The sequence below is a fragment of the Anolis sagrei genome, chromosome Y, assembly GCF_037176765.1.
Source record: "Anolis sagrei isolate rAnoSag1 chromosome Y, rAnoSag1.mat, whole genome shotgun sequence".
In the NCBI taxonomy this organism is placed as follows: Eukaryota; Metazoa; Chordata; class Lepidosauria; order Squamata; family Dactyloidae; genus Anolis; species Anolis sagrei.
In genome coordinates this window covers 52,557,734-52,574,127 of record NC_090035.1, presented here as the reverse complement: position 1 = coordinate 52,574,127, position 16,394 = coordinate 52,557,734, and the positions used below count along the sequence as shown (strand labels likewise).

Here is a 16,394-nt window from a genome sequence, read left to right as displayed (position 1 = left end):
TTTACTCTTTATCTCTCTCTCTCTCTCTCTCTCTCTCTCTTTTTTTTTTTTTTACTGTTTTTGGGTTTTGTTTTTATTGTTGACTTTTGATTTTTGGACTTTCAACTTTTTAATTTTTTTTCTTCTCTGAACTTCGGGGTTTTCTATTTTTTCCTACTGTTCTATCTTCTAAATATTCATCCTCTTTCGCTGTAATTTCCAAATATTTCAATAAAAACTATATTAAAAATAGAGCAAGCAAATATCAAGGCAGTTATAAGCACACTCAAAACTTATCACTTTAAGGCAGAATAGACACAGCAGACACAATAATTCAAATGCACATTAAACTTGCTGTATCAGAAGGCATGCCTGGTTCCGCTCCTCCGGCCTCTCAACATAGTCAAGACAGATCATTGAGGACTTGCCCTTTGACGGCCTTGGCGTCTTCAATGCGTGAACTGACGATAAATTAAAGGCAAACCAAGACTTTAAGATTTTGGCAGCCAAATGCAGGATCGAGAACCAATTTCAATCTCAAAGAACAAGGTAGTTCCAGTACACCAGGCGCCGGAATGGGGCTCCATACCAACAAATCCAGTACTGTCAGTCCTTTCGCCCTCGCCAGTCTTCTCATCAACAGGCCCATCCGCAACAGTCCCAGCACCAGTGCTGATTGCAGCTGCAGCAGCAGTGCTCGAGATCCCGCCAGCCATCGGAAGGAAACCACCCAAGGCACCGTGTTTGGTGCCCTCATGGACGATATGTCTCATTATTTGGTACCGATGATGTTCCCATGTCCCTCCTGTCAATCCCCGACCTCAAGCCTTGCCGTCGACATCCACTGTTCGGCGACTGCCTTACAAGTTTCATCAGTGCATGGCAAAATATCACCTCCAATGCGTTGGTGCTAAAAATTGTAGAGGAAGGCTATGCATTGGAGTTTGAAGAGCTCCCCCCAACAGAACAGATTGTCAAGACTGAACCCTCCTCTGCAATCTTATCAGAGGTCGACACCCTCCTCCTGAAAGGAGCTATTTCTCCCCTGCCAGACTGTTACAATGGGCAGGCCTTTTTCTCCAGGTATTTCACTGTTCCCAAGCTAAGTGGTTCCCTCCGTCCAATCCTAGATCTGAGGGACATGAACTCCTTCATCAAACCTCAAACATTCAGAATGGTGACGGTATCATCCATACGGCCCCTACTCAGCCACGGGGACTTCTTCGCATCCATCGACCTATGGGACGCTTATTTTCATATCTCAGTTTGAAAGCACCACAGACTTTTCCTTGCCTTCAGAGTTGCAGGACAAACCTATACCTTCAATGTGCTCCCATTCGGGCTCGTAATGGCCCCAAGGACTTTCACAAAATGCATGTCGGTAGTGGCTGCAGCCCTCAGAAGGGAAAAGATTCGAATTTTTCTATATTTACATGACTGGCCTCTGGCAGCACGCTCCCCAGCACTACTGAAATCTCAAATTCAAAGAACAGTTTCCCTCCTCGGGGATCTAAGACTTCAGCTAAACAAAGAAAAGTCGCACTTGAATCCAGTGACATGCATAAAGTTCATCGGCGCCATGTTCGATTCGCTGACCCAGTCTGTGTACCTTCCGGAAGTAAGGTTCAGGGTGCTCCGTCTCGAGGCTCTCAGAGTCATTCGGTCTTGTACGGTGTTGGCAAAGCAAATCCAGATCCTGCTTGGTCACATGGCCTCCACGGTGATGGTAACCCCACTGGCAAGACTGCGGTTCCACCCTCTTCAGAGGTGGTTCCTCGATCACTTCAATCCAATCAGAGACAGCGTGTCAAAACGGTTACAAGTCCCACCATCCGTGAAAAAATCCCTGAAGTAGTAGACAGATTGGCACCATGTCTGCAGGGGCATTCCCTTCCATCCCAAACCCCCGTCCATCACCCTCACCACGGATGGGTCGATGTTCGCATGGGGATGCCATACAGGACAACTCTCAGCCCAAGACCTGTGTTCGGCAGAGGAGAAGCAGTGCCACATCAATTATCTTGAACTTTTGGCAATCTTCAATGCCCTTCGAGCATTTGCCCTTTTGGTCACAGGAAAAACTATCCAGATTCTCACGGACAATATTGTGGCCATGTATTACATAAACAAGCAGGGCGGCACGGGGTCGAGAAAGCTACTGACACTGTCTCTACAGCTCTGGGAATGGTGCGTAGCCAAGTCAGTCTCCCTGGTCGCGATACACCTCCCAGGCTCCGACAACGTTGAAGCAGACTCATTGAGTCAAACAAGGTCATCTTCACACGAGTGGAGGCTGAACCCACAAGAGCTTGCCAGGCTCTTCGATGACTGGGGATGGCCAGACATCGACCTCTTTGCATCCCCCTTGAATGCCCAGCTGCTGCAGTTCGGAGCCTGCCTCGCACCGGGTACGGTACCGGGGTGCCTCGGGGACGCATTCCTACTCGACTGGTCGAAAAATCCTCTGTACATCTTTCCTCCCTTCCTGCTCATCCCGAGGATGATCGAGAGGATCCAAGCAGCCCGAGCAGATTGTATCCTGATAGCGCCAGCATGGCCACGACAAGCGTGGTTCCCGGTGCTTCTCCAACTTTCAGGCGATCGCGTTCGACACCTCCCGCTCTGCCAGGACCTGCTATTGAAAGAAGACGGCCAGCTTCTCCATCCCGACCTTCCGTCCCTGCACCTCTCGGCATGGAGGATCCAGTTTTGAAAGCACTGTGTCCAGATGTCCTTCCCATCTTAGCTGCGGCCCATAAGCCAGCAACGAAGAGGGCATATGCGGCCTGTTTTGCCCGTTTCCAAGTTTTCCTTTGGGAGAAGGGAATCAAGGGGTCTCAGCCCTCGATACCATCTGTTCTTCAGTTTTTGTTGACCCTTACCGAGCGTGGACTCTCGCTCTCATCCCTGAAGTCTCACCTCGCTGCCATTTCCTGGCATGCCCAAAAGAGAGGGGGAACCTCTCTCTTCTGTGACGCTTTATTGAGGTCCTTTTTGAAAGGGTTCAATAATCTTCACACCCCCCCCCCCCATTCGTCTTCCTACCCCTGGCTGGAGCCTTGATCTCATCCTCGCATGGTTGGTGCGACCCCCCCTTTGAGCCCCTGCCAATGGTGGACCTTTGCCTCCTTTCGTGGAAGGCGGCCTTTCTTGTAGTGGTCACCTTGGCCCGTAGGCCATCTGAGTTGGCGGCTTTGAGAGTTGACGAACCTTACTTAATTTTCCATGCTGACAGAGCAGTTCTCCGCATAGATGTTTCGTTTCTTTAAAAGATTGTTTCCCCTTTTCATGTGAATGAAGACATTGTTTTGCCTTCTTTCTTCCAATCACCCTCCGCCTCGGTGGAAAGGAGATTACATCTCGATGTGAGGAGGGCCCTACTGTTTTACAGAGACAAAATCTCCCAGTCTCGAAAGATTCAGAGACTCTTTGTGTCGTACACCCAGGATAAGCTGGGCCTACCGATTTCTTCACAATGCCTGTCGCGTTGGATTGCGTCGACCATCGAGCTGTGTTACCAGCTGGCCTCCCTCAGTCATTTGGGCTCGATCGACCAGGACGATAGCCGCCTCAACTGCCTTTCTAAAGGGGATCCCCTTGGACTCTATTTGCAAGGCGGCCATCTGGGCAAACCCACAAACGTTTGTTTCTCATTACAGTCTGGACACCAGGCATAGACTTGACACGGCCTTTGGGAGGGCGATTCTGGCGTCTTGTCCTCCTTAGTCTCTTCGTTACCGTGTTTTTGCCTCGATACCGTATTGATTGTTAGGGCTTGATACCATGTGTGCATTGACATGTTTTCTCAGGGAAGTGTCTTCTCAGGGTCTTATATCCCTGTTATCAATATGTGATGTTATATACATTGCTCTCCTTGTTCATGAGAGAATACCATGCCGTCGCATTTTTTCTTACAAATGTACCCTTCCCCCTCCCCGAGTGTGCTAGGGTATTTTGTTCTACCTTCGAGACTCTTTATGATCTCGCTACCGTGTCGTGTACTTTGTTGGTATAGTTTATGTAACTATGATGAATGTGCCCTCATTTCTATGAGTGTGTTTATACTGTGAAGCGGCCATCTTTCTTGGCCTAAGGAGGATCACGCACTCCTGTGGTTTACATATTTTATTCCCTCCTCTGGGAGGTGCTGTTATGTTGCTTTTTGCACTTCAATAAAATTGTTTGGTCCCTTTGATTACGGGTCAGTTTGTTATTTCCTGCCTCCGGGACCTCAGCTTGTATGCATTCCTAGTATGCATTCACAGAGACCATGAAGAAAAATGGTAGGCTATATACCTGTGGCCATCTTTCTTCAAGTGGTGTGCTGTGAATACACACAAACCCGCCCGGCCTCCCCGCTAACAAACCTCCAATTTTCTCACTGCCTTTGTGGCGTAGGAATTGCTGAGTGTGCACACGGGGCACCCTTTTATGCCCTGCTGGGGCTGGGCGGGGTTACCGCCAGAACTTGAAAAGTTTAAACTAGAGAAGTTTCCGTTGGAGCCTGTGCAGGCGCAGACTCTCCGAATGCGTGAATTCACAGAGCACCATTCAAAGAAAGATGGTCCCAGGTATGTAACTTACCATTAGGTAGCTTAGTATAGACCAGTGGTTCTTAACCCACTGGTGTGCTGCGGACCACCAGTGGGCTACGAAGACAAAAGTCTGGTCCACAAGACTCCTTCCCCTTTATTTTATTTTATTTCTGCTCCTTTCGCGTTGCTTGCCACTCCTTCCCTGTTGTTGACCATAGCATATGTTTTATATCACAAACTAGAGCTGATGTGGCCTATCCAATGCAATTTTTTGAATCAGCACCTCAAATTAAATCTAAAGTTGACCAAAATCGAATTCATAACAGTTTTTGGTATTAATGTTGGAAAGTGGCCCCTGGTGAAAGTGGCCCCTGGTCGACTGGTCTCTGGTCAAGTGCCCCCTGGTCAAAGTGGCTCCAGGTCAAGTGGTCTCTGGTCAAGTGGTCTCTGGTCAAAGTGGTCCCTGGTCAAAGTGGTCCCTGGTCAAAGTGGCCTCTGGTCAAGTGGTCTCTAGTCAAAGTGGTCCCTGGTCAAGTGGTCTCAGGTCAAAAAAAGGTATACACTAAAGGTTTTCTTCTCCCATGTCTCCTGTATACAACAGTTGGGAATGTATCTTTTTCTTCTCTCTTCTCTGTTTCTGCTTTTATTATGATTGGTTGTTTAAAATGGATATTTTCAACTGCAAGCTTTTAAATCTGACTTCTGTCTTCTTACACTTTTGTATCGTGTGTATGGAAAGTATGTGCTGTGTGCTTTGAGATCTCTCTCTCTGTGTGTGTGTGTGTGTGTGTGTGTGTGCGTGTGTGTCAGAGAGATGTAGATACCTTAGAAACCTTAGAAGAGATTGGTGTTAGAGTAGCTCAGACTCAGCTTGAAGATTTTAAATCTATTTGTGTGTATGAGTAATTCCCCATCTATGGCAGCCCTAAGACTCATGGGTTTTCTTGGCAAGATTTGTTCAGAAGTGGTTTGCCCTTACCTGCCTCTGAAGTTGAGTCAATGGCCCCATCTACACTGCCATAGAATCTAGTTTCATAATGCAGACTAACTGCATTGAGCTGGATTATATGGCAGTGTAGATTCATATGATCCAGTTCAATGTGGTTCAACCTGCATTATATGAGTCTACACAGACCATTATAATACAGTGACTTGCCTGAGGTAATGATGTCAGGTTGTGACCCTCACAATTTCGTAGTCACAGTGCTTTTATCCATGACTGCTCCCCAAAGGGCAAGGGCCCTGTGTGCCACCCCATTGCCCTGAACGCTGCTATATCCAGGGCTCCTCATTTCAGGGAGAGAGGCACATGTTGAAGAGGAAATATGGATCCAGGCATGGAGGGTGTCAAGAGCAGGACAAAAGCAACAGCCCTCAGTCAGTTAACAACTCGTGATCACATTACTCTGTCGGCCTGAGAATCAATAATACATTTACAGACATGTAAAGGTGGCAGACAGACCTCTGTCATTAGCCAAGGAGTTTGAGGCTGGGCTAAAAGCATGGTGGGTGATGGGAAGAGAAGCCTTCCTTCCGTTCATCCTACAGGGTGATTTAGGGCTCAATGGACAAAGTAAGCCACTTTTTGGGAGAAAGCATAGGAAGCAAGGCATCAAGCCTTTTCACTTGTGGTTTGCAAGAAGCGACCCAGGCTGATGGGGAGAAGCTTTATGTCTAAGACGGAAACTGGATCCATGAAAGAGAAGAACAGATGCCTGAGAGGCTACCAGCCCTACGAAATAATTTAGCTGCCAGGTGCTATTTTGAGCCTGTTGCTGAGCTACCATGTTCCAAAGCCCATTCTTGGGGGAGATCAGTTACAGGGTGTAGACAATGGCATGTAATGCAAGAGCATAGCCGTGCAGGTAGGCCTGTAGCCGGGGGGGGGGGGGGGGGTGGTGGTGGTGGTTAGGGGTTCAACCCCCCCCCCCTGAAATTTTTCAGGTTAAAAAAATGGTTTACTCATGAATTTTAACTAGTTAACCAAATCCCCATGCTAAGTCTATTAAGAGTCCCTCCAGAACTGCAAGCACTATCTCAAGCAAATATTAACAATTAATTCACACTATCATTACTTGCAGCAATAGCCAATGTAGCAAAGCAACCAAGTTCGGGGGGGGGGGGTTGAATGCTCTCATTATGGAGGCCAGACTTGGTGGAGGTGGTTGACAGGGGCGGAGCTGCAGGCTATTGAAGGTTGTTCTGCCCCCTGCTGTGTTCTTTGCTTCAGCGTGACCCTAACCCACCCCCCCTGAAATTTTCAACTCTCCCTGAAATTTTCAGCCCTCCCCCCCAAAAAATTCTGGCTACAGCCCTGGGTGCAGGGAAGAGGCTTCCCTAAGGACTCCAAAGCAGGAGAGAAGAGTCTGACTGGGGTGAACTGGGGAGGGGGGTAGGGGTTGGACTTTGTCCATTGGCATGTGAAGACACCCCTCTTGTGAAGATATGAGTCCTCTGCATGGAAAGAGGGCACAGCTTCCGAACCTGGAGGTGTGAATGAGCCAGTAATGAATGTCCCAACTGTAGGATGGAGAAGAAGACAACTCATTTAGTTTCTGAAGAACCAGCCTGGAAACAGGATGCATGACAAGACATAGTGAGCGTCCATCAGTTACAGGGCCCTTCACTGAAGGGACCCATTGGCATTCTTTTTCAACCATGGATCTGTTTCCTTTGTGTTCTTTGAGATGTACATTGGAGGCTCCTGAAATTTTAATGAAGACACCAGATCTGAAAAGGAGGCCGCTCTTGACAGGTGTGAATTTGCAGGACGTACCAGCATCTGCCTGAGCACCTGGTACTTTGGCTGAGTCTCCAAAGCGGATTACACAGAGGCGGGATGGCAACCAGCCCTTAAACCATCAATGATCAGAAGAGAAAGCTACAGCAGGGGCTGGGGTCTGTAGGACTTGAGGCTGTCCAAACTTGACATTTCACAAGGTTGCTTCGTGGGACGTGCTGCTTCAGGGAGAAGAACATAAGACCTGAAAAAGCTGAGTAGACAGTTGCCAGGATGACACAAGCATTTTGGAAGGTCTACAAGGCCAAAGTAATTCAGACCCTTGGTGTAGAGTCACAAGAAGAGGATCTTGAAGATAAGGTAGAGGAACTCTGCTGGGGTTCCTTTTTACTGTCTCTCATTTAGTGGGAGGAAGCTTTCCCTCTAGAGAAGCATTCCTCAACCTGGTGCCCTCTGGAGATGTTGGACCCGAATGTCCATAATCCCCAACCAATATGGCTGTGATGTCTGGGGATGAGGGCAGTTGTAAGCATGGTACAATTTGAAATCCTTAATCCAAAGTTAGCCAGTTGAGAGAAGAGGACCACAATTCTTTGTATGAGCGAGCTTAGACTGCATCTGCACTGTAGAATGAATATAGTTTGACACCACTTTAAGTGCCACGGCTCAGTGCTATGGAATCACGGGAGTACAAGGTCCTTAACCTTATTTTGTGCATCCCAGGATTTCATAGCATTGAGCCATGGCAGCAAAAGCGTTGTCAAACTATATTGATTCATTAGTGCGGAGGCAGCCCTAATTAATTCATCTGAATTTTTAAAATGTTTATCAGTGTTGTACCTTTGGGTATGTATCTTAGGGTATATCTTCATGTCAGGAACTGGTTTCCAGGCCTTGAGTCTTGGCGCAAAAGACCAGGATCCTGACATGTGATGCTGATAAGATTGTGCAGCTGGTGGCCTTGGGGGGAAGCAGTTGGTATTTGGCGGGGAATATTGCGCGGGTCTCTCGGTTGGCGGGAAAGGGGAATTCAATTGTGAGGGAGGGTATATAAGGGTTGAACTGCGGCTGCAGGCCAATCCTGGCTTTCTTCGTGTATGAATATCCAGCAGTAAAAGTTCCTGATTGATTACGGATTGGCGTCCTGTGTCGTTATTGGGAGCGGCTGCTGTGAGCTTACATCTTCATCTTCTGCCCAAATGTGCACATCCAGGGAATGCCCTTTATTCAGATGACACTCGCATCTGTAGTTTTTGTAGATTGCATAAAAGTATGAAACACTTAAACTTGATCTGCTGGAAGAGAGAGATCTAAATATTTTATCTGTTTAGAGCAGTGTTTCTCAACCTGGGGGTCGGGAACTCTGGAGGTGAGTTTCAGAGGGGTCACCAAGTACCATCAGAAAACACATATTTCTGATGGTCTTAGGAACTTTTTTGGCAGAGAAGGCTGAAGATCTTTGTGCCTGTCCTTCTCTTCCTTTTTGGTGTTGGTGAACTACAACTTTCAGAATTCAAAAACAGCCAATCCTGCCCCCAACCCCACCAGTTCTGAGTGTTGCCCATATAGGTAGTATGGCAAGCTTGATGGGATCAGTTGTGGGCTGGGTTCAGAGTGCTCTTTGGTTGTAGGTTAAATATAATTCCTAGCAACTACAATTCCCAAATGTCAAGGTCTATTTCCCCCAAACTCCACCAGTGCTCACATTTGGCCATATTAAGTATTTGTGCCAAGTTTGAGTCCACAGTGCTCTCTGGATGTAGGTGAACTACAACTCCAAAACTCAAGGTCAATGCCCATCAAACCCTTCCAGTATTTTCTCTTGGTCATGGGAGTTCCAGGTTTGGTTCAATTACAACGTTGGTGGAGTTCAGAATGTTATAGGTTAACATTCCGGTTTATGGTCATGGCGGCAGGATGCAGGTAGCGAGAGCTCCGGCAACTGCCTGCAACACGAAGTGAGTCACTGGGTTGAGCCGAGCTCCCCTCCCTCTGTGGATGGATACAGAGGGGTACGCTGATACCCAGCAGAACACTGAAATCGACAGCCTTTGTTGCCCTTGCAACCCCGAGGTAATGGGCATAAGGCGAGGAGGGGTGTACAAGGGGCGCGAGTGACCGCACGTGAAACAGGTCGAATGACCTTTAGTAACTGCCAGCCTCCATAAACAACTTTGTTCAAGAGGGAAAGTTTGTAGGCGTAAGCCAAAGAGTTGGGGCAGAGGCCCTGAAACAAATATTTTGTTTTCCAAGGGAAGGGTAGAGGGGAAGACCTGAAAGAGTAAAAAAGAACAAGAAAGACTATGCGGCACTAAGAAAGGATAGTTAAAACTAACCAAACCAATCGGCTGTACAGCCGCCGAAGAGCAGTTCTTCAAATTGGTGATCCATAAAGCTCCTTAAACACCACAAAGCTCCGAAGAGCTTCAAACTTAGAGTCTTTTACTCACCCCAACGTTACTAACAAAGGATAAGAGACTTGGAAGGGAATCGGAGGGTGAGAAAGGAGAAGCGGAGAAGTGGAGAGCAAAGGGAGAACAAAGGGATCAAGAAAAGCTCAAGCACAAGAAGGAAATTCAAGACAACTTAAGACAATTTAAGACAATTCAAGTACAAATAATACAAAATAAAACTAAAATAGACTAAAATTGACAAAGCTAAGCTTGAAACCAACCTACTTTAGCTTTAGAAGTGGAAAATGGACTGTGACCAAAGACCCTCCGAGGGGGTGAGTAAGTCAAGCTCACCTATTCCATTTGCCTCGAACGCGCAGCTCGCGAGAAGGCCCTCTAGGTGGGGGTCTACTCAGGGAAGGCACGCGAGTGCAGGGTGGGGAGAGGAGGGGTCCAGGCATGACAGACGCGGAGGTGGTGCGAGGTGCGCGGCACGCTCAGCACATGACGCGCAGCAACGCACTGTGCATCTGAGCGCCGGAGCGCGGGACGTGGTGATGCAACGCTGTGGCGTGGTGTGTGGTGACGGAGGGACGGAACCAGGAAGGAGGAGGAAAAATAAGTAAATTTGGTTTGGATTGGTTTGGGTTGATCATCAATGCATCATTGGAGCAGGGGGTTTTTCCATCTCTCCTGAAACAAGCTGTGGTTCGTCCACTCCTTAAATAGGTTTCCCTTGACTCCACGGTGCTGAACAATTTCAGACCGATCTCCAACCTCCCTTTCTTGGGTAAGGTGTTGGAGCGGGTGGTTGCCTCCCAGCTCCAGGGCTTTTTAGATGACATCAACTACCTAGATCAGTCACAGTCTGGTTTCAGGCCTGGTCATGGTACCGAGTCAGCCTTGGTCGCCTTGGTGGATGACCTCCGTAGAGAGCTGGACAGGGGGAGTGTGACTCTGTTGGTTCTCTTGGACATATCAGCGGCTTTCAATACCATCGATCATGGTATCCTTCTGGGATGACTATCTGGGATGGGTCTCGGGGGCACGGTTTTGTCGTGGCTCCATTCCTTCCTGGAGGGTCGATCCCAGATGATGAAGCTTGGAGATGCCTGCTCGGACCCCTGGCCTTTGACATGTGGGGTCCTGCAAGGCTCTATTCTGTCTCCCATGCTCTTTAACATCTACATGAAACCGCTGGGAGAGGTCATCCGGAGTTTTGGAGCTAGGTGCCACCTCTATGCAGATGACACACAGCTCTACTACTCCTTTCCACCCAATTCCAAGGAGGCTTCTTGGGTGCTGGACGAGTGCCTGGCCGCTGTGTCTATCTGGATGAGGAGGAACAAGCTGAAGATCAGTCCCGACAAGACAGAGGTCCTTCTGGTCGATCGTAAATCTGACCGGGGTATAGGGTGGCAACCTGTGCTAGACGGGGTTACACACTCCCTGAAGTCACAGGTCTGCAGTTTGGGAGTCCTCTTGGATTCAACACTTACGCTTGAGGCTCAGGCATGTCTGGGAGGGCTTTCGCACAACTGAGACTCGTGCACCAACTACGACCGTACATCGCAAAGGCCGATCTGGCCGGAGTGGTCCATGCCTTGGTCACCTCCAGATTGGACTACTGCAATGCGCTCTACATGGGGCTGCCCTTGAAGACGGCTCAGAAGCTCCAACTGGTCCAACGATCAGCAGCCAGGATGCTAACTGGGGCCCCTTACAGAGAGAGGTCAACCCTCCTGTTCAAGGAGCTCCACTGGCTGCCATTTATTTTTCGAGCCCAATTCAAGGTGCAGGTGCTTACCTACAAAGCCCTGAATGGTTTGGGACCAGCCTACCTGCGTGACTGCATTTCCATCTACGAACCAACACGTTCACTTCGGTCATCTGGAGAGGCCTGCTCGTGATCCCACCGGTGTCGCAAGTGTGCTTGGTGGGGACGCAGGACAGGGCCTTTTCCGCGGTGGCCCCCTGACTCTGGAACACCCTCCCCAAAGACCTTAGACAGGCCCCTACATTGGCTGTCTTCAGAAAGAACTTGAAGACCTGGCTTTTCCGATGCGCCTTCCCAGATTAGGAAATCTCCACTACCAAGTCCCATAAGCACTTTATCAGAACCAATGATTGCTGCACATCGCACATCGCACTTGCCCTGAAAGCCCTATATACACCTCCTGTCACATCAGCACTTTTAATCTTGTACCCATTACTCTGGCCCGGCCCAGTTTTATTGTGTTTAGTGTATTGTGCCTGTTGTTTATTTTGCTTTATTCTGTTTTTAATTGTTTGATTTGCTTAGATTGTATTGTTGTGTTGTGTGTTGAGGCCTCGGCCTGTGTAAGCCACATCGAATCCTTCGGGAGATGCTAGCGGGGTACAAATAAAGTTTAATAATAAATAAATAAATAAAATAAGGAAGAAGAAGACCGAGGAAGAAGAAGACCGAGGGAGCAAGGAGACTGGAAGATGGAGAGAAGGTTGCTGACCTGAGAAAAGACTACAGAAGAAGGTAAAGGAAGAGAACTGTATATATATATATATATAAAGAAGAGAGGGGTAAGAAAGGAGGAAAGAAACCCCCCAGTCTAGAAAGAGCTATAGGAGAGAAAAGAGGGGAGGTCCACAGAAGGGAAAGGGAAAAGTGAGTGACACAGAGAAGCGAGAGGAGAGTTAGGAAAAGGGGGAGGAAAGTTGACGGAAGGAAAGACAAAAGAAATAAAAAAGACAGGCTGGAGTAAAGACCACACAAAATAAATAAACAAATAACTAAACAAACAACTAAACAAACAAATAAAAAAGAAATAAGAAAATTAAGAAGAAAGGAGACAAAAGACCAAGAAGTGGAGATTGAAGTCGATAGGGAAAGGGAAAATTTACAGAGAGGCTCGGAGAAATCAGGACTCACTAAGGAACAAGGGAAGGGGGACAACCTCTAAGAGTATGAACCAACAAACAATGTCAGCTCAAAAAACAAAGATGGAAAAGAAATGAAATATCCAAAACTATTAGGAAGAAAAGGATCAGGGCAGGAGGAAACCTTAATGAAATACATTTGGAAAGAATTACAAAAAATAACAGAAAAAATCACAGAAAATCAAGAAAAAAGAACTAAAAACAATAACAGAGAGACAAATTAAACATCAAACACAATTAGACCTAATAAGGAAAGAACTTAAAGAAGATATAGGCCAAATAAAAAAAGAATTATCTGAGGCGTGTAGTGAGATAAAAAGTGTAAAGATGGAGAACAAGACATTAGCGAGAACACAAAAAAATGCAAAATAATATGGAGGAAATAGCCAACAAGAATGAAAAGCTAGAAAAAGAACTGGAGAGGATGCAACAAAAGGAGCTAGAATATATATTAAGATTTAGAAATTTACAGGAAGAAGCCCAAGAAAACCTGAGGCCTAAAATAATTAATATCCTAGTGACATACCTAAATAAACAAGAAGAAAGTGTGGAAAAAGAAATTGATCGGACATATCGAATCCAAACAAATTATGCTAAGCAAAACAACTTGACAAAGGACGTCATAATTGGCTTCTCTAGAAAATGCATAAGAGACGAAATTCTTAGCCAATCTAACAAGAACCCAATAATTTGGGGAGGGAAAAAGATCATAGTGCTAAAGGAAACCCCACAAACAACATTAAATCGAAGGAAGAAATACCTCTTCTTAATGCAAGAACTTAAAAGGCTGAAAATCAGGTTCAGATGGGAAAAAGTGGAGGGCCTGATGGCTACGTATAAGGAAAGAAAACACTGGATTAAAAATGAAGAAAAAGCGAAAGAATTTTACAAAATGTTAAAGAAAGTATACCCTAATGAGGAACGGGAAACACACCAAAAAACAGGCAGGACAAACAAAAGACCTAGACCATTATCATTGGAAGAAGACGAACTGAAATTAGACCAAGCAATAACACCAGTGGGAGAGGTAAATGAAGAAGAGTCAGAGGGAGAGGAGACAGAGGGAAAAAATAATGCTGATGATGAATGAACAACAGATAAAAATATTCTCCTTGAATGTTAATGGTCTTAACTCCCCGAATAAAAGGAATAAAAATTTTCACCAAATTAATAAAGGAAATTTTCAAATAATAGCGCTGCAAGAGACTCATATTTGTCATAGACACGTGGCCCATCTGGTCCAAAATAAACTGGGTAAAGAGTACTACTCTGCATGCGAGAGAAAAAAAGGGGGAGTTGTAATGTATGTTAAGAGGGAAATACCATTGGAACTTATGTTCAAAGACCAAGAGGGAAGAGTTGTTGCTGTTATGATAAATATGGACAGAAAGAAAACACTTGTATGTAATATCTATTAGGGCTGGGCAACCACGGAAAAATTTGTTTTTAAACTCGATTCGTTTTTAGGGGGTTTTGTGTTTCGTTTTTTAAAAGAATTCCGAAAATTTTCTTTAAAAAAGTTCAATATTTACGAAATTTCGGAAATTATGAAACAATTTCGAAACAATAACGAATCGATTCGTTAATGGCGGACGCAATTGCGCAATACGCTAAAAAACCCTCCAAATGGGACAGGGGGAACTTCTGAAGCTTCCCTCTCCCTCTGTTGTTGACTGTTAGTGTGATAATTTATTTTTTCATCACTGATAAAACAAACAACAACTATAAAACTTGCACCAGACATACGGAAATAATAACGAAATAATAACGAAACAATTTCAAAACAATTACGAAACAATAACGAAATAAATTTTAAAAATTCGTTTCGATTTTTAGTTGCTCCTGAATGGTTCAATATCGGATCGTAAGCCACTTTAAATACGAATTATTAAAGAATTACGAAATTAATGAACGAAACCGCCCAGCCCTAATATATATGCCCCGAATGGGCCTAAAAGTAAATTTATTGACTTTGTGAAAGAAAATATCCAGAAAATTGAATTTGACAGCCTAATAATAATGGGGTGGGGGGGGGGGGCTTTAATGGAATCCTAGATAGGAAATTAAATAAAAGAACAGCAGAGAACAATCAAAGTGAATAAGACCACCCTACCTAAAAAAATCTTAGATTTCAAAGAGGAATTTTACCTTCATGATTCATGGAGACATAGCTACCCTGAAGGGAAAGACTTTACATTCTACTCCTCACGACACAATACATGGACAAGAATAGACATGATCTGGCTACTCACTGGTAACCAAAATCCATAACATTAAAATTTTGGCTAGGGAAACATCAGACCACTGCCCGATAATATTAGAACTATTCAAAAAGCCAGAGAATAGAAAATGGCGCCTCAACAAGAACTTGCTAAAAAAGGAAGAGGATATTCTTAAGAACAAGGAACTAATTAAGGAATTCCTTAGTATAAACGATACTCCAGAGGTAACCCCCCAGACAGTCTGGGATACACTAAAAGCTGTCATCAGGGGCAACTTAATCCAACAAAATGCCATAAGGAACAAAAAGAGAAATAAGGAAATAAAAGAGATCGAGAAGCAAATAGAAGAATACGAACTGAACCTAAAAAAGGATCCAAGAAACAATATCATTACGAGGAAGTTGAATACATCGATAAAGAAAAAACATCATCTTGAAGTGGAAGAGCTAGCAAAAAATTACAAATATATTAAACAACAGGAATTTGAAAATGCTGGGAAGCCAGGCAAATGGCTGGCCAGAAAGATAAGGAAAAAAAACAAACAAACTATATTACAAAAATCAAAAAAAGGAGATAAATACCTCAACACTGATAAGGAGATCAGGGAAGAATTTCAAAATTACTATGCTAATCTATATAATAAGGAGGACATACAGGAAGAAAAGATGAATAGCTACCTGGCCAGGCTAAAATTAGACAAACTAACAGAAGAACAAAGGGAAGGGCTAAATAGGGAAATCACCTTAAAGGAAATAGAAGAAGCAATCAAAGATCTCAACTCAAACAAAGCCCCAGGGCCGGACGGGTTTATGGCAATATTCTACAAAACAATGAAAGAGGAAGTAACACCACATCTCAAAAAAATAATGAATCTAGCCATGCAAACCAGTACAATCCTGGACTCCTAGAGAGAAGCTGAGATAGTCCTAATAAGAAAAGAAAAGAATGAACCCCTAGAAACACAAAACTATAGGCCCATCTCCCTACTCCGACTACAAGATTTACGCCAATATTCTGGCAAAAAGATTAAAAAATTTCCTAAAGACCTGGATAGGGGAGGAGCAGGCAGGTTTTTTGCCGAATAGAGGGGTAAAGGAAAATATAAGAACTATCATAAACTCCATCAAATATTACGATCCAAAAGGAAGTGGCTTGGCTTTCTCTCGACGCAGAGAAAGCCTTCGATAATTTGAGTTGGGCATATTTTAAGCTTCTGCTGGACGAGTTAGACATAGGATACTCCTTTAAAAATGCAATACAGGCAATTTACACAGATCAATATGACAGAATACAAACAAACAAACAAACAAGGAAAATACCTATTACTAAGGGCACCAGACAAGGGTGCCCGCTATCCCCACTATTATTCATTCTAGCACCAGAGACACTACTTAGATCGATTAGGGAAGACAGAAAGGTCATTGGGCTAAAACTAGCAAAACAAGAATATAAAATCAGAGCATTTGCCGTTGACGTTATCTGTATAGTGGAAGATCCTATCAAGAATATAAGAATGTGGCTAAATAAAATAGAGGAATTCGGGGAGGTAGCAGGATTTAAACTGAATAAAAACAAAACAATGATGCTAACGAAAAACAGGGCCCTCCCG

At 45.1% G+C, this 16,394-nt stretch overlaps 1 protein-coding gene across 1 annotated transcript in view; it reads left to right on the top strand.

Annotated features, from left to right (window-relative positions):
* Window positions 1-7,527: 7,527 nt before the first annotated feature.
* LOC137095445 (uncharacterized protein C1orf232-like) overlaps window positions 7,528-16,394 on the top strand; it is a 36,548-nt gene continuing 27,681 nt past the window's right edge. The window contains exon 1 of the mRNA XM_067462122.1: window positions 7,528-7,614. Within this exon, the coding sequence (XP_067318223.1) occupies window positions 7,528-7,614 (87 nt within the window). The remainder of the gene's footprint in view (window positions 7,615-16,394) is intronic.